This window comes from Cannabis sativa, chromosome 6 (assembly GCF_029168945.1).
Source record: "Cannabis sativa cultivar Pink pepper isolate KNU-18-1 chromosome 6, ASM2916894v1, whole genome shotgun sequence".
NCBI lineage: Eukaryota > Viridiplantae > Streptophyta > Magnoliopsida > Rosales > Cannabaceae > Cannabis > Cannabis sativa.
Window position 1 is genome coordinate 5035954 of NC_083606.1, and position 20059 is coordinate 5056012.

Sequence of the window (20059 nt, forward strand, 5' to 3'; positions counted from 1 at the left end):
TATCAAACTTTGACATGTATACCAATTCGTGTGTTATGAATTTTCATCCACGTCTCGTTTTTATTAATAAAATTGGACAAATGTTTTCATATCTAACAATCTCAATAATTAACTACCTAAAAAAATTAAAAAAATATAATTTAATTTAAGTGAAAGTTCCAAAAAAAAAAAAAACATATTTAGCATAAAAGACTTTCGAAATTAAAATAATGAATATAATATCTGAAAATATTTATCTAAGACGCTCCTTAAAGATATATAATGCATACAAAATAAGTAGTTATTTGACTTTGGAATTCATATATATAATACATACATAAAGGTATGAATTCCTATTCTAAATTAATTATATTTATGAAATGTTCTTCTTCTTAGCATATATATAAACAACTTAAACTTGGACCCTCTTCTTTTTAAGCAAATTAATATCTTTCTATTATATAATTTATAATTCCACTCATATATATTCATTTAGCAAGAAGCTATAAAAGACACACATAAATAAATGTTATATAATTATGATAATATAAAATGGATGATAGAGAGTGATGAGAGTATATGAAAGTTGAGTGGGATTTGAATATATATATATATATATATAGAGAGAGAGAGAGAGAGAGAGAGAGAGAGGTATATTAATGAGAACACATGTGGATGTAGGGTTAAGTGAAGTAGACCAAATATTTAAAGGGCTTTATTATGTGTATAATACATTGAATATAAACTATGAATGTGAATATTAATAGACACATATGTATATGTATAATGTATCCATCTTTCTCTTTTTGTCTTCTTGGTCATTTCGCTTTCTTTTTTTTTGTCTAATTTTGATCATAGAAGGTCATTTTTAATGAATGTCGACCACCTTGGCCTTTGCAAATTAATTAATATACGTAAAAAAAAATAAAAAAAAATTGGGCTTTAAGGGAAGACTACAAATATAATATTAATATATAAAGAAAAGATAAGGAATAGGAAATAGGGTTTGGTTTGGTGTAGTAGTCTTATCTTTTTAAAGAGGTAAGAGACGACATATATCTCGATCAATCCATCGATAAGAATGATATTTTCAGATAATTAATCGAAATAATAAAACCAAACAAAAATCAAAAAAGAGTTCCATTGTCCGCTGCTGATTGTGGTCCTTTAATTTGGACTCTCATATGTATAAATATAAATATATAATATATGTCTATGTCAGTTAGTTATATTTTTGACCCACTTGGTAAAAAAATAATACTAACTTTATAAGTTGGTTAAAAAATAATTTAATTTTTAAACCACCCATAAACAAAACTTATGTGCATAGACCTTAACTATATGAATTATTAAGTTTATAGTACTAGCAAAAATAATGAGAAGTAAGTAACAAACTATCATATGTTTGGTTAATTGTGAAATTTTGATAGGATCCGATACATTATTATAGGATCAATAATATGATTTAGATTATTTTGTGTAAAATATATTACACTACAAAAAATACTATTTTTGGTGATAACTTTTTAGTCAACATAAATATTTTTTTTGACTAAATGTGACTTTAATTTAGTCGTAACAAAATATTACTTGTGACTAAAACATAATATTTAGTTATAAGTTGTCACTAATTTAGTTTTAGTCTAAGTATTGTGATTAAAAATACATTTAGTCACAACAAATTGTAATTTTTGTAACTAATATTTTTAGCCACGGATATTTTAGTTACAACATAAAAATTATAATTTATAATTAGTTACAACTTTTTTACTTTTATTCATAATTAGTTTTGTTGTGACTAAACGTAAGATTTTTTGTAGTATTTATTTATAGTAGTAATGATCGTAGTCACTTCTTGATTTGTACCAATTAGTATCAAAATCGAGCTCAAGACTAGTTTTTGGTGAGTTGTACATTGGGTTTAGTTAGGGTGTTATAATGTATAATTCAATTGTAAAGAATTAATTAAAAATAAAAATAAAAAGTAAGATCAATGAGCAATCAATCAAAAAGAAATATGAAAAATAATTGGAATACATTTAAATTATACATATTTCTCAACCATATAAATAAAAGTTATGTCATCTCACTTAAAAATATAAATTATTTATATTTATTATATATTACTGTGTGTAAGTATTTGTAATTTTAAGTATGTATTTATCTCAAAAAATATTTGGCTTCATTTTAGACAAGATTGCAAATTGCAAAAAAGACGTTATCTCTTATATATATAGATGCTAGTTATAAATATAGTGTGTGTGTGATTTAAGGCCATGTATATATATATATATATATATATATATATGATATCGTCGAATGGATGATGACTCTGAAGACTTGGTAGTATGAACAAAGAGCAAATTAAATCACATATATGCCGACATGTATATATTTATATTTGTGGCCACTAATTATATATATAGTATATAGGGCCAACTGTCTACAACTCTTTTTTCTTTTTCTTTTTTGGTTCACCAAATATGTGTACATATACAAAATATATGTAGTAATTATTATGACTTTTATATATAGGTCTATATATTTAACTTTAATTAAATTACCAAACTTGTTATGTAGCATGTGTCCTAAAACTCAAAAGAAAATTTATAGCTATATATATCACCACACACTATATATATATATATGGCCTATTCTAATGTATAGCTAGATCAATCCATTATTAACTTTAATTATGCTACCTAATATGTGGAAGTGGAACCTCACACACACTATACAAAATTTTTATATATATTGTTTTCAACCCTAGCTAGGTTTAGCCATAATATTTATGTAGGTAGTTAGTGTATCTATGTCATATTATTAAGATTGAGCATTGCTATTAGGTATCAGTGGTGCCTAGCATCTTCTCGACATATCGCGTTGCGATTGGCTAGCGATATTCCTTAAAAGCTATTATATTAAACTATATGTGACCCGATACTTAATTAGACACCAATAGCGATATTGACACATAGGAAGGTGGTAGGCACCACTGATGCCCTTTAGCATTTCTCTATTATTAATGACCATTTTTATTGATACTAACAGTGCCTAACATTATTTAAATGTAGTATTTTTTTTATTGGTTAGCGATATTCTAAAAATTATTACCTTAATTAAGTTATATAAGATTCAATGTTTAATTATACCAATAACAATATATGATACCAAAAAGAGTTCTAAACAGTAAGTACCACTACGTACTGTCTTTTAACTTTTTTTTTATTATTATTAGAACATTACTATTAGCTACCAGTAGTCCCAAACACTTTTTATAGTGATCTACAATTGGTTAACGATATTTTCTAAAATGTAATTTTTTTAAAATTATATAAGATCTGATACTTAATTATACTAATAACAGTATTACACTGAAAAAAAATAATACGCGAACACCAATAGGTATTTTTTAACGATTCTCTTATTAATATATATATATCTAAGTTCATTTAGAGAGGAGGACAAAAGTTGCACGAGCCAATTGTTGTGATAAGTAATAATCATTTCACCCTAACTAATACCTAATTATTTTAAGCGAATTTGTACTATAAATTTAAGTTGGACAAAAGTATTTTTATATATTTATTGACATGCATTACTATACTTTAGCATTTCAGGTTAAACATTTTATTATTATGGATCATTAATTAGTATGTTTAAAGCTAAAAGTTATGAATTAAAATTTTGTCTAATAATTTATTGTGTCTTATTTCATTTTTGAAACAATTATTGTGTCTTATTTTATGTCAACTAAAATGATATATTAAAAAAAATTAATTTTTTGACCAAAATATATAGTATGGTACCCCTATAATTTTAAGCTTGGACTTGCGTTCGTTACACGTTTATTATAATATTTTCATTATAGAAAAAAAAAATAATCTTATCCTTTCACCAAAAAATAAATAAAATAAAATAATAAGGTCCTAAATTGAAATTCTCTTATCCCATAATCAAAATACAAAAAAAAAAAAATAAATAATAGTAATAAAAAATTCATGCCTTATTGTAAAATTGTAATGGATGACTTTGACCTTATAAAATCAAAGGTTGACTTACATAAGCAAAACCAATAAAGTCGTCTCATCTAACGGTCATGAGACTTACACTATAAGATAATGATACTTCCCCCCACACGTGATCAAACCCCATCAAACACGTCAATTTATTAATAATAAAATATTATTATTCTTTTAATCTTTTGGAGTAAATTCTAACCGTCGAGATTAGGAGCCACGTGAAAGTAGTTGCATGGCCACGTGGTAGATAGTGAGATCCACAGCAATATCGATAGTGCCACGTCTTTAAAACCAGGGGTAATTTTGTAATTTTAATGAAAAAGACAACAAAAAAGTAGCAGAAATAAATGCCTCATCTTATTAATAATCATCGTCCACGTAATTAATAATATTTTTTTTTAACACTATAATTTTTTAACATATTTTTTTTAAAAAAAAAAAGAAATTAATTAATAATATCTATTTAAAATTTTACCCTTAAAAAAATTAAAAAAAAAAAGAGGTGAACTGTTTGGTTTGGGATTTTAATCCAAACGTTTCTCTTGTGTTTTTTTTTCCCTCTTTTATAACGGTTTTTTTTTCTCTCTCTTGACTTTTCCAAATGTACTTTGACTACCCGCCAAACAGTTTTGACCAATATTTACATTTCTATCCAAAAAGAAAATAGCAAAATACCAATTTTGCCCCCACTGTTCAGGCATCACCGGCCACTACCACTTTAACCCCAACAGGAAGCCAATTCCCGCCGCCGCCGCCGTGATCAGACTCAGATTCGGCTTCGAGCCTAACAACCATTGAGTCTTCCATCGTTGACCCAGAAAGCGTTGACTTCAGTTCCTCAAAGCTCGGAACAAGAACTTTCTCAATCCATTCCTCCAAACTCGTCCGGCCAGTCCAAACACCACTCAAGATCTTTTCCGCCGCGTCTTCATCCAATTCTAACGAAAACCCATCACCGATCACGGCCGAAAATCGCTTCTCGATCGAGGTTCTGATCCCGCCGCGCATTGTTCTCGAATCAGCAGCCTTGAAAACTATGGTGTCATCCACTGCTTCAAGCAATTCCCTTGGCATCATCGACGAGGCTGCTCCGCCGAGCAATGACGCCGGTCTTCTGAGGCCGCCACCGCCGCATTCGTTATCTTCGTGATCGATTGTTAAATCGCTCGAATTATGCGATCCATCTGCTTTATCAACATCATCAGCATCACCAGCTGCCATTTCGTTAAGATCAAACCCCATTGAGTTTGAATTAGTCTCTTTCCTTGGCTTCCTCTGTCTTTGATCATCATCAAGCCAATGAGCTCTGCGTTTCGGGGTTCTTACCGAGGCCGAAAGTCTCAACTTCCATGCCTTTCTAGCTATTCCAGCAAGCTTTTCTTCGTTAATTGACTCCCCATTTGATAAGTACTTGAGATTTTCAGGTAACCAATCCGCCGTGAGGATGAAGATCACATTTCCGAGGCTGATTTCGCGGCCGTGAGAATCAACAAGGCGGCCTCTTTCCAATGCCCGCTTAATGCTGCCTCTAACAATCACATCAGCTTCGTTAATGTCTTCCAAAACGATAACAGATAAGGGGTTTCTCCTAACTGCCTCAGCTACTCTGTCCAATACAGTTTTACCCCTAAAACTCATGTCAATCTCCCCATCTCCTCGCCTCGAACCGAGGCTGATCGTCACAGGATTAGACCCAGAAACGAGCTCAGAAACAGCCGAAGCCATCTTCTTCTTCGCGACTCTGTCTGGCCCGATGAAAAGCAGCCACATATCGCCTTTAGACCCTGCACCACGGCGTTTCCCGTTGCCCAACCTGCATTCGGTTATGGTAGCAGCCACGCTGACCGCAGCCTCGGGCTGCCACCAGATTTTCTCGGCCAAACTCTTTGATAGTCTTTTAAACGAGTCTGCATCTAATTTACAAGCAACCTTGTTATCTTGTTCTGAAGAAATACAACCAAGAAAGTCATTGATTCTATCTTTATGAGTTAATTGCTGGTCTGTTGTGACACCGTTGACTTTTGTCTGACCAAGAACTAAATCAGTCCTAACAGGGCTTCCTGGTGGAGAAAATGTTTTCTCTAATGATTGGTTGCTGTTAGAAACCACAAGTGAGGAGTTTGTAGTATTCAATTGAAGAGTTTCACCTAAGCTTTTGTTCATCTGTAGTTGCTTTGGTTGGAAAGGTTGGCGTGGCCCAAGCAAGTTCTGATGATTGTTGTACAAGCTTGTCATCGAAAGAGGCGACACCACCAAGGGTGTCACCGGCCCCAATCTCTCCGACCCGAGTCCTTGATGATTATGATGATGATGATGGAAACTAGGATGAAGATTCAAACATGTGTCGTTCCATTTCTTCTGTAACTCTTGAGTCTTTTGCTTCAAGACTAATTCTTGATCCTTTGTCTACACACAAAACAAAAAAGAACAAAAACCAAAAATGTCATTAAAGTTTACAACTTTTGATCATCATCATTATCATCATCATCAGCTTGTTCATGACATAACATCTTATTATCTCACCTGTGTTTGATCAGATGTTTTAGCATTCTGCAGCCATTGAGGAAGCACAGGCCGCGCCCCCGTGGCGGTTGTTTCTTCCGATTTGATCTCCGAGGACGACGAAGACGATTTCTCCGATTCCTGGGAAATAAGTTTGGACAACTCTTGTTCATAATTCGAATTGCATTGAGGACAACAACTTCCTCCTCCTCCTACTCTTCGAGATGGATCCATGTTTTCAGACAAACGCCGAGGTGGACCAAGCTTTGCTGTTGTTGGAAAGTTTTTCAAAGGGGACAAAGATTCCACTGAGCTACTCAGAATTCCATTGGTCCCAAGCCTGTGTTTTATTGAACAAGATCATCAATTAAACATCTTTATATCTAAATCAATAATGTTCATAATAAAGATCACATTTTTATGTAAAACAAATACCTTGGGAATAATCCAGAAACAGGAGCTCTTGAAGCAATTGGCACAGCTTGTAGATCCCAATCATTCTCCATTGAAGTATGATAAACTTGACACCTTAAATAAGTCTCACAAGTGGCAGTTCCGATCAACCAAAGCCGTCCGGTACCACCGCCACCGCAGCCATCTCCGAACATAGCTAAAAGCTTAGCCATCTCAGCCACAGCAGCACGCCCTGCCTCAGACCCAGAACTCGGCGGTGGCTGTTCCACCAACCATTTCAAGTCACCCAAATTGAGAATTACTCCTCCCCCATTGGATTTCGCCATCCGGGTCTCAACCAAACCCTTCAAATCCTTAATTTTCCCAACTATTTGAGTCTTATCACAAGAAAGTTCATCCAAATGAACAATCTCAACATTTTGAAGACTCAAACCACCCAACAATTCTCTGTTCTCAATTCTCTTAAGAAGCTCTTTCATAACAGCTTCTGGCTCAGAATCACCAACCAAAACCGGATTCCTCTTCTTGCTCCTAACAAGTATATCCAAAACCCTCTTAACCTCTTCCCCTCTCTGTGGAACCGCCGCGGTGGCACTCGCCTGTTGTTGCTGCAAACGAGGATTCAAATACAAATTCCTACTCGGCTGATGAGCTGGCCGAAATCCCAATCCAATTGGGGAACAAGATGAAGAATTATTAGAAGCTGCTGCTACAGCTGAAGAAGAATTCAAAGACTGTTCTATGGTGGCTTTAACAGCTGGACTAGAGAAACTAGCCTCACGCATAACTCTACTCACACTTGGGTCATCCAAAATCGATATGATGAGTTGTTCAAGCTCGACTTTAACGGCTAACAAAGGCTGTTGTTGTTGTTCAGGGCAACCACGGCGCTGATGAGCCTGAGCTCGTTTTAGAGCCGCCATTAGAGCATTGGAGATTGGTGGTTCCATTCCTGGACTCATGTTTTGAGCAGTTGGGAGTCTTTCTAGAGCTACGCTGAAACAGAGCTCTAAAGCTCGACACTGAAGTGGGTGAGATGAATTTGGGTGTGATTTTATACATGCTTGTCTTAAATACCCAGAAGGTGAAGCCAATAGTGTCGCCGCCACATGAAGCGGCGTCGTTTGACCATGATTCCGACGACCGGCTTCAGCGATCGAGTGATTCAAAACGTTAGCCGCTTCCGGCGTTAGTGTCTGTTGAATCGTGCTCAGCCCGGCTCTCATTGATTAATATTTACTTTACTCTTCTTCTTCTTCTTCTTCTTACACAAAACCCAAATCAACCCAACAAAAAAAAAACGAACTTTCCCTATTTATATATGTGTATAGATGTAAAGAACAAATCTTTCTGGTTTGGAATTCTGTTTGGAAGAAAACCCAGAAAGAAAGTCTGAGTCTTGATGATAGAAAGAGAGAGAGAGAGAGAGAGGAGAAGAAGAAGGCCTTTTCCTCCTTTGGTGTTAAGTTTTTTTTTCCTTTGTATATAACTCTGTGCTTTTGTTTTGTATTGAGTTATAGTAGAAAATAACAAAAGACCATTTAATGCTCTGAATGTGAGAAAATTCAAGGAAAAAAAAATTGTAAAATTAATTATAATAATAATAATAATAATAATAATAAGAAACCCCAGAAATAAAAATCAAAACTTTATAGTCTCACTCAACTCTCTCATGGGTGTGTGAAAGGAGGTTTCGAATTATTGGACAAAGTTTGCATTTTTAGAGAAGTTGAGTTTTTGAATGGGCAATAAATAAAAGAAGAAAATGAATCACAAAAATTAACTTTTCACAAACACAAACAAAAATCAAGAGAAAGTAACAGCTCTCTCTAGATGGGATGATGGGATATCTCTCTTTCTCACTCCTTTTTCTTTCTCTCTCTATATATACAATAATAATAATAATAATATATATATATATAATTCTCCCAGGTGTATGTTTTGTAAACACAGAAAGTTTTTAGAAGAGAATTCAACACGAAAAGGAAAGATCAGATCCCCTTCCTCACAAGAATTTCCTCATCTCATCTCATCTCATCTCTCAACACCTCTTTTCTCTTTCTCTCTTATTACCTATCTCTATCTATCTATATGTTAATGTGAATATAAGAACTACTCAAAATATCCATAAAGCTAAATATACCCCATTAAAAAAAACATTTTTTTTTATTTCTAAAAATACTACTAACTACACTCTGTTATTATGTGATAATATGTTTATTATAAAATTATAATCTTTACCCATACCCACGTAGATTACCTTTTTAGATACTAAAAAAAAATTAAAAAAAAAAAGTTTGGATTTTTATTGATGTATTTGCATTGTCCTTTTTTTATTTTTATTGTAATTAGTATTATTTGTTTAATATATTCAGTTCATTCGAGATAATGGAGTGAGAAAGAGACACTCACTTTTTGAAGAGAGAGAAAGTGTGAAGGAGTAAGTATAAAGAGATCACAATTTAATATATTTTTTCTTATAAAAAAATAATATTCACGACTACGAATTGACTGCCTTTTCTTCCTTTTTATCACTCTCCTTTGTTTGTTTATTACAACTTTTTTAATTATTTATTTATTTATTAGAATTGATAAGGACCTAAACAACAAGAAAATAAAAAATTGTCTTTTTATATAAAATTTGGTAAGTTTTTTTAAATTGTTAAAAAATATTATTAGTATTTAATATTTTTATTATTGTCATATTATTATTAATATAATTAAATATCAAATCTCATATAATTTTTAATAAATATCACTAACTAATCATAAAACGTCAGTTATAAAAAATAGAGAATTGCTATAAAGCACCAGTAGTGCCTAGCACTTTCTTGACATGTCACGTTGCGATTGGCTAGCGATACTCCCTACAAACTATTATATTAAATTATATGATACCCGATATTTAGTTAGACCAATAACGATATTGACATATAACTTTTTAGCATTTCTCTAAAAAAAAATATTGGACACCACTAATACACAATAATAATAGTCTTTTTTATTGGACCTTTAAACACCATTTTGTTGCTTTTCACACGGCACCGGCTTTTACCTTTTCATAGTTTCTCTCTCATACTTTATGTAATCACACTCTTTGGTGTTTTTTTCTTAAGCATGCAAATATAGACACATTAACTATAAATTTATTTATTTATAGCCTCCTATATACTATACATTACATTAATAATAATAATTATTATGTGCCTTTTATCTAATAGGCTTACTTCTTGGACATATCGATTCCATTCATTATTATTATTATTATTATGAGGTGTCATATCTATATTACAATGTACATTGTATTTATTTATAAATAATTAGAATTACTAAAAGTAAAGAAAATAAAATTACTCTCAATGGGATTGATAAATCATAATTAAAATGAGTTATTTACTTGATTTTTGAAATAAATAGTATTTTTATTGATGTGTTTATATTATTTTGAAATTGAAATAAATAGTTTTAAGTTATAAAAATACTTTTTTATTACAGTTTTATTTGGATTTTTTAATTTTTTTTGTAATTAAATGAGAGTTAAAATAGTATTTTATTATTTTAAAAAGAATAGTATCAATCCCACTAATCTTATGAGATTATCAAACCTATTTCTTAATATAAAATTAGTGTAGAATTAACATATTTCATTCCTATTATTTAACAGTAAACAAAGTAATGAATTTCATTCTCTAATTCTATAAATAAACATACTATTAGTATAATTAATTATTAAGTTTTTATTTATTTAACTTAATAATTTTATAAAAACCACTAATAATTTATAAATTACTATTAGATACCAAAGTATTTAGTAATACCACAAAATAACGCATAACAAATAATTAATTATATAAGACTCAATAATTAATTTTACTACTAATAATATTATACATTAATTAGTATTTAAACATTAATAGTACCTTTTAATAATATATCACCTCACATAGTAATCATCAATATAATTATTTAGTATATAGTCTTATTACATGGACAAGTGTAGTTTTATTGAAATTGAAATTCTCACTTTTATACCCTAAAAAGCTCATGTATATATATGTATATATATATATATTAATTGTATACTATACACTCAGATTGTAGAGTATAATATCTCTTTTCATTCCACTACATAATTTCTTTGTATATAAAATATATATTAGGAGTGATACATTTGTCTCATAAGATCACATATAATATATAAGATATAATATATATATATATATATATGCATACATTGGCTATTTGGGGCCTATGTATGCTTGTTTGATCAAGGCCCCATATCATGAGACATTAAATTCTTAATTAATATAATGTGTGTGATTAGATGAAATATAAAGAAGCCACTAAGGATAGTTTTGTAATAATAAGAGAGAAATAAAACAAATATTATAGTAAATTGTAATATTGCTGTGCTATACTCAATAAAAAAATATGAATTATCTCGTAATTATCTTACTTACTTATAATTTTAAAAAAATATATTTTAAACAAGTAATTTGATACATGAAAAAAAATGAAATTATCTAATTAATTTGGAATGTTAATAGCTGCATATATATATACTATAAATTTATAAATATATATTGTTATGATGTGTGACTTTTGTCTTGTTATATAAAAAATATTGATTATATTTGTACCTTAATATTCTGAATTGATTAATTTATATAAAAAAAATTAATAATTAAAGATGGTTTCATATGCTTTAATAAAAAAATATATCTATATATATGAAACCGACAGAATATTTCATAAGTTTTATTTTCACTTCATGAAAATTTCAAATAAAAATTAAGCAAAAAAATAAAAAAGTTTCAAATAAATAAAGAAAAAGCTTCATGAAAAGTACAATATGAATATTAAATATATTAATTTATTATGTACAATCAAGATCAAATAGTTTATGAAATTTATAAACCATGCAATTACTTAGGGTTCGTTTGGAACGTCGTATTAAGTCGTATTGTATTGTATTGTATTATATTGAATTGTATTTTATGTAAAACTATATATGGTATTAACTTTTATGGACATCTAAATATATAATATTTTAGTATAAATTAAAGTTTAACATAGTATTATATAAAAATATGATATATAATCCAATTCAATATAATACAATACAATACAATACGACCTAATACGGCGTTCCAAACGAGCCCTTAATGTATAAATTAATAGCATTTTTTTTAAAAACTTTTTTCACTAATAAATTTGGTAAAATAATGCTCAACTAACTACTTTTCAACTGTTTTTTCTTTTCCTTTTTGAACTTAAATGAAATATAATATTTTTCATACAATGAATCTGACTAGTAGTACTTCTTCTAGTCCTATTTTTTATTTTAATATACTCTTTCAAAAGTAACTAAATAACAAAAATTAATGTTTCAAAGCCAACATAAATACCAAAAATAAAGAGTATTGTTATTAGATATCAGTAGTATTTAAAATTTTTTAGACGTTTCATATTGTAATTAGTTAGCGATTTTTCTTAAAAGTTATTACATTAAATTATATGAAACCTGACACTTAATTGCACAAATAATAATATGAGATATTTGTGATAAAATCTCCTTCATATTTATAATTGTTACACATATGACTTTAATAAAAAAAAAATAACAGTAAAAGTATTTTATTACAATCGTACATTTTTTTAGCCATTAAATTTCACCTTAGAATACGTGGCGACATATTATTAGACTATATACTAAATAAGTTAAAGAAATATATTGCCACGTGTTTTTGAGCTGGCACTTAACGAGCTTAATTGACACTTAACAACTAAAAAGAGTATGATTGTAACAAAATCGTAAAATAAAGTACTTTTGCCGCTATTTTTTTTTTTTAAAGTCATATGTGTAATAATTGCAAATATTAAAAAAGTTTTACTATAAATATCTTTAACAATATTAACACATAAAAAAAAATAATAAACACTAAAGCTTTTAGCATTTCTCAAACATAAAACATACAACTTGATGAATTATTAATTTCTAGGCTTATAGTTATAGCCATAAAAAATCAAGTACTATATGTATTTAAATTAATGTGTATATACAGTATATATATATAGAGATACGTATATATAATTTATAGAGTGGAAAAAGTCACGTAAATCATGTTTCTCCATAATATTATCATTAATTAAAAAGTTATATATAGTAAAATTAAATTGGAATAGACATTATGATCTTGTCTTAATATAACTACTAGTTGAGACCCTATTACATATAAACACATGGATTTTATTATATATGTATATTTTTTTTTAAAAAAAACATAAATATTCATAAATATATATTTATTTGGGTTAGTGGTTACATTTTTTATCACATGCTATAACAGGTTACTAATAGATAAAATTCTATTTTTAAACTCAAATTAATTATATATTTAAAATAAATTAATTTTTTAGTTAAAATATTTAATAAGACATTTTTCATAACTAATTTTTATAAATATTTTTTATTTTTTATTTATAAAGAAATAAATAAAATCAGGTTAGTAGCAAGTTACGAGTAATTTATTAATTATCTTTATTTAATTTTTAAATTAATTATAACCGTTTAACAATGATCCAATGACTAAAAATAAAGAAGCAACTTAAAAAATACTACTTTTATTAATCAATTGATCAAATTTACCTTTAATTTTATATTTAATTGAAACATACCTCTTTTTATATGTATTGTAGTTAAAATACCTTGACATAAGAGAGTCACATGAATAGTATCTTAAAGTGACATAGGCAAAATTGATACATTATTTTTAAAAAGAAGTAAAAGTGATAGACTTTAAAAAAGAGAATAAAAATAAAAGAGGACAATATAAAAATAATATAAAGTGTAATTTCCTCAAAAATAAATATAACTATCCCGATTACATATTTCATGTAACCATTAAAAACTCTTTTATATTTATTTATTTATTTAATTTAATTTAAACATAACTTTCAAATTCAATAGCGTTGGAAGCCAAGTTGGTTTTTTTAATTTTAAGGAGAAAAATGTTTCATTAAATGCCATTGAAAACAGTACTGTCCTACCCATCACAGCTCCCAAACCGTCCAATAAATCTATATCATTAATTTTGATATTTTTTATTTATATGGACACCAACCTTTTATTATATAAATTTTTGAAAAAAAAAAACAAAAAAAATCTTTTTTTACATGAATTTATTGATTGGTACAATTTTTTTTATATATATATTTTCGGCTTCCAGGTAATTATAATTTTATTTTTTATAAATTTTTAAAAAAATTCTCATGAATAATTTACTATATAAAAATATAAGTAAATAAAATTCTGCTGTATGTAGCATAATTTTTTTTTTTTTTTTATAAACGTGAGAAATATATTATTTGAATTTTTTTTAATAATGTAAATGTAAATTATATAAAAAAAAATTAAAAAATTACAAATCTATCTTACAAAATATATATATATTTAAAACAAAAATAATAATAATAATAATTGAGGTTAGGTATATTTATTGGCATAAAACTTTTGAATTTGATTTTTGTGATGAATGAGTTCAAGTGGAACTGCACTAAAAAGACTCTGTCAAATCCCTCTGATCATCAGTCTCATGGGACAACAACCAATTAATTAAACCCTACCTTTTTAATTTTAACACTTAATTAATTTTAAACTTATTATTATTTTTTTAAAAAAGAAAAAGCTTTAAAACTTAAGTTTGGAGTGCATTTATTATTATTATTTTTTTTTTTGGGTAAATACCATTTTCGACCCTCTGTTTTACAAAAGTTACCAATTAGACCCTGTGTTTTGTTAAATGACAAAATGGACCCTGTATTTTCTAAAATAGTACAAATAGGACCCTGAATTGATTTTTTATCAAAATAAAGTTTAATTATAATCCGATCTAAAAGTGCTACGACAAAACTGTTTACATTTTTGTATCTGTTCGTATTAAGCATTGTCTTCAAGTTGGTTGTATTAAAAAAAAATTGTCAAAAATTAAGCTCAGGGTCCTATTTTTACTATTTTAAAAAATACAGGGTCTTTTTTGTCATTTAATAAAACACAGGATCCAATCTGTAACTTTTGCAAAACACAGGGTCCAAAATGGTATTTACCCTTATTATTATTATTATTATTATTATTATTATTATTATTATTATTATTATTATTATTATTATTATTATTTTCTTAATTACAGATTTTAATTATTTGGGTTATCATTCATCATGGTATTTTTAATGAATTTAATATTTATTTATTTATTTTAGATGTAGAGCTAAAAATGTAATGAAATCATTACATTATATATTTAAGAATATCAAGAGAGTGTGTTATTATAAGTACTTATGCATGCTTTTCTTCCTTTTTAAGTTTAATTTAAAGACATTTATTATATATAAAAATACAGAAATTATATTTAATAAAAACCTAATGTGCATTATTTTAATAAAGACATTCATGACTACGCACAATTTGTCTAGAGCGTCATATTCTTTTCCAGATCGAGTTTTCAGTAGAAAGAATGTTCCTACTGAATTACAGTTTTGTCTTTTGGCTGATTAATTTAATAAATTAATAAAATTCCAATTTACATTAAAAAAAAAAATAATGAATCTTGATTTAACTTTTTTTTAGCAATTAAGGAATTATATTATATGAGGTAAGGTACCCCAAAAATGGGACCATGTATACATTTTTGTAGTCATATAAATCTAATTGCAAATATTATTCAGTTTTTGCTTTGCTAATTAAAATCTTTTTGAAATAATGAAACTTTAGTCCAACCACATGATCTTTCAAAAATTAATTAATAGAAAATAATAATAATTTTACATTCAATGACCTAATAGAAATGCTAAAGGTGTTTAATACTTTTGTAAGATGTAATATTGTTATTAGTGTAATTTAATATTGAATCTTATTTGTTTTACATTAATAAAGAGATCGAGCATTGTTATTAGGCACCAGTAGTGTGTATCATCACTTAGAGATGTCATCCTATAATTATTTGGTTATCGATATTCTCTAAAAGTTATTACCTTAAATTATATAGGAACCGATACTTAATTGTATCAATAGCAATATAACACTGAGAAAGAGGCTAAACACTACTGGTACCCTTTAACATTTCTCTAATAAAAATTGTAGAAAATTTCTAAACAATTATAGAACACCACCTCATAATAGTGCTACACACTTTAGTGTCAACAATGCTAGTGACCTAACTATATATATGTATAATAAAAAGACATTAATTAATAGAGCCTATTGTTTTACACATTGCTAAACACCCTAAAATTAGTTTTGCTTTATATCACAAAAGAAAAAAATTATGACTAGAATAGTAAAAAAATTGTGTGACGAAAAAAAAAATTATTATACTAATATCGTCACAAATATATTTATGACTAAAAGTATTTCCTATAAGAGTTAAAATTTATTATAATTAAATATATTTTTAGTTACAACATATTATTTTTACGAATAATGTATCACTTGTTTTCATAAATTATTTTTCAATAATTTTTTGTTGTGATTAGTAACAAAACTAAAATGTTATCACTAAATTATTTTTGTAGTAAATGAATAATTAGGATAAAAAAAGGAAATGTATTAAATTGAATTTTAAATAAAAAAAATATTCAAAAAATAGAATAAATAACACATATATGATGCTTAGACATATTGATTACCCTCGAGTGACTCTTTTGTGGTTTTGTGTTCAATACAATTCTCCTAACAAAATACTAATGATAATGAGTGCAAAGTATAAATTGAAATATTTTTGTTTTTTAATGTATAATATATTTGTATTTAGGATTATTCATATAATTATTAATCCGTAGTTTTAAATCTCAATTAATTTAAATCAAATTATTTAAGATCAAACTAAATAAATTCGGTATTAATAATTTAGTCAGATAGTACTATTTACTAATCTCAGGTTTAATTGTAAAATTCTTGTTAGTTAGTAATTCAAATGAAACCAATTCATATGATTCTATTTTAAGTACTTAATATATATTTTTTTGGATGGAATATTGATATTTGATAACTATTGTGGACATTGTCCCACATGGAATAAATAGTAAAGTATTGAGTCATATATAAGAATACGAGTTACTCCACTCATTACCGATTAGTTTTGAGATGGAACTCCATGATTCTCAACATGGTATCAGAGCCATATCCCTTGCTGGTAAAAGATCCTATCCGATCCGCTCCTATGTACAGATAGTGACCATGTCCACTGTGATATTGTTAAAGATTAGTGAGCAAAAAATATAGCCACTATTTTGAGGGGGAATATTGTGGACATTGTCCCACATGGAATAAATGGTAGAGTACTGAGTCATATATAAGAACATGAGCTACCCTACTCATTACTAATTAGTTTTAAGATGGAACCCCATGATTCTTAACAATAACAACTTCAATATTATATTATTATTAATTTAATATTGTTTTAATAATATTTTTTTGATTGTTATTTATGTTTTATAAACTTATTAAAATTTAAAAAATTATCAAAAGAATAAACATTTACTTAAAAGAAAATTAGAGCAATTACGAAATACAAATTAGGGGTGTTCATCCAATTCGCATTATTTTGTTCATAATGCATCCGATCCGCACTAAGTGAGAATTTTATATTTTGGATCCAATTCAATCTGCGTCATATAGCCCAAAGACAATCCAGTTCAATTCGTAATAGTACGGATTGGATCGGTTATTTTAAATTAGTTACTTTTTATTATTAAATTATTTAATATTTATTAAAAAATATCTTGTTTTACATAGCTAACAACAAAATAAAATAAATTATAGTTGTTTTATGTCTCTAACAATATATTAAAATAAATAATATAATAAATTCAAAAGAAGAAAAAAATATATGTAGAAAGAAATATTTAATTTTGTTTTAATTATATTTTCCTTATATATAAAATAAAATACACATTTGATTTTTAAAATATATTTGTATCATATATATTAGATTTTTAAATTACTATTTTTTTACATTAAAATATTAAATGTATATATAATTTTTTAAAAAGTATATATATAAATATGTGTGGATTGAATTTGATCGGTTAGTTTTACATGTCTATTAACATTCAATTTGCACAAGTACAGATTTTTAGATTTTCCAATCCAATCTGATCCGAACAAGTACAAATATCCACATTTTGCGGATTGAATTAGATTGAATCATACATATTGTATTTGATTAAGTATTTCACTACAAGAAATCCTAGCAATAGCGGCGGGGGTATTAGCGGCGGAGCTCCTCCGCCGCTAATAATGGGGGTATTAGCGGCGGAGGCCCTCCCCCGCCGCTATTGCTAGGCTGAGTTAATTTTTTTTTTAAAATATTAATAGCGGCGGGCTGTCCGCCGCTAATGCCCGCCGCTATTACTATTAGCGGCGGGGTCCGCCGCTAATACCCCGCCGCTAATAGGTGGGCGGGAAAAATCCCGCCCATTTTGATTCAAACTATTAGCGGCGGGGTATTAGCGGCGGACCCCGCCGCTAATAGTATTGTATTTTAAAAAAAAATAAAAATATTAATAAAATGTTATTAGCGGCGGGGTCCGCCGCTATTGCCCCGCCGCTAATAACACTATATATACCCCATCAGACCCCTCATCCCCATTTTTCCATTTTCTTTCAAAAAATTCCCCAAACCGCTCCTCCTTTCCCCTTCTCCCATTTCTGAAATTTCCACCGCCTCCATCTCCGACGCACCACCACCCCGACGCACCACCACCCCGACGCACCACCGGTTATTTTAGGTAAGTATTGTATTTTTTTTTTATTATTTTAGATTTGTTATTATATAGTTTTAGGTTTTACATTGGTTTATATAATGTATATTTAAATTTTGAATGTTATATATTTAAAGTTTGAAATAATCTGTGTAGGTTTTTATATAGAAAAATCTGTGTATATAGAAAAATGTAGGTTTTTATAATCTGTGTAGTTTTTTATAAATGTAGGTTTTTATATAGAAAAATCTGTGTATATATATATTTTTGTATATAAAATTGGTTATATTTACATATAAATATATATATAAATCTGTGTATATATATATTTACATATAAATCTGTGTATATATATATTTTGGGTATATATATAATCTGGGTATATTATATATATATTTGTATATAACAGTTTATATATATATGTATATCGTAGTGTAGTATATATATTGTATTGTATTATTATGTAAAGTATAAAAATTATACATTATATATATATATATATATTATATATTTTGTATATATTATTTTTGTAATGTAATAGTGTATATATTTGTGTATATACACTATTATATTATTTTTATTATTGTATATTGTATATTTTGTATATTGTAATATAATAGTGTATATATTTGTGTATTGTATATTTTGTATATATTATTTTTTTTATTTATATATTTGTGTATATAAAATATTTAGTATTGGGTTTTTTTTTAAAGAAAATATAGATTATATGTTAATGTATATATAATTTATATATTGTAACAATATTGTATATTGTATTGTTGTTATTTGTAGGTTTTTTAATTAATTTTAGTAATTAGTAATTTGTAATTGTTTGTATTTGTTTATTTTATGTTAGATTTTATTGATATTAAATTGATTTGTTGTTAAGTTTGCTAAAATTTGAGAAGTAAATTTAGCAAATTTAGAATATTGAAAAAAATTTAAAAAATTAGAAAAAAAAAATATTAGTTTGTAGCTTAATATATACATAAAAAGATTTTTTTAAATAATAATATTTCAATTTTTTATTAACTTAATAAATAATATAAATATTAAAAGTTAAAAAGATTAATTAGAAGATTTGATTTATTTTTTTAATTTTTATTAAAATTTAAATTAAATGGATTAACTTTTATTTGAATTTTAAAAAATAATTTTTTTTGTATTTTTATGGTGGTAAAAATTAGTTATTTTATATTTATTTTAATTTAGAAAATAAATTTTTTTTATATAAATGATAAATAATTCAAAAATTTAAAAATTAAAAATTTAAAATTTAGTAATTTAATGGATTTTTATAGTGTAATATGTAAAATGAATTTTTTTATAATATAATTAGTTTAACTTTTTATAACTAATTTTAAGTTTCAAAAAATAAT

The 20059-nt window shown here is 27.2% G+C and overlaps 1 protein-coding gene across 1 annotated transcript; it reads right to left on the reverse strand.

The window, feature by feature from the left end:
- Window positions 1–4336: 4336 nt before the first annotated feature.
- Window positions 4337–8973, reverse strand: LOC115725470 (protein SUPPRESSOR OF MAX2 1). Its single transcript, XM_030655003.2, has 3 exons — window positions 6939–8973; window positions 6525–6843; window positions 4337–6407 (listed from the first exon to the last, which is right to left on the reverse strand). The coding sequence occupies exons 1-3, from the start codon at window positions 8141–8143 to the stop codon at window positions 4695–4697; spliced, it is 3237 nt and encodes a 1078-aa protein (XP_030510863.2). The 5' UTR covers window positions 8144–8973; the 3' UTR covers window positions 4337–4694.
- Window positions 8974–20059: the final 11086 nt, after the last annotated feature.

Coding starts and splice junctions, on each gene's coding strand:
- LOC115725470 (XM_030655003.2), bottom strand. CDS start 8,143: ATGAGAGCCGGGCTGAGCACGATTCAACAGACACTAACGCCGGAAGCG. Junction 6,844..6,938: donor GTTTCTGGATTATTCCCAAG/GTATTTGTTTTA, acceptor AATAAAACACAG/GCTTGGGACCAATGGAATTC. Junction 6,408..6,524: donor AAACATCTGATCAAACACAG/GTGAGATAATAA, acceptor TTTTGTGTGTAG/ACAAAGGATCAAGAATTAGT.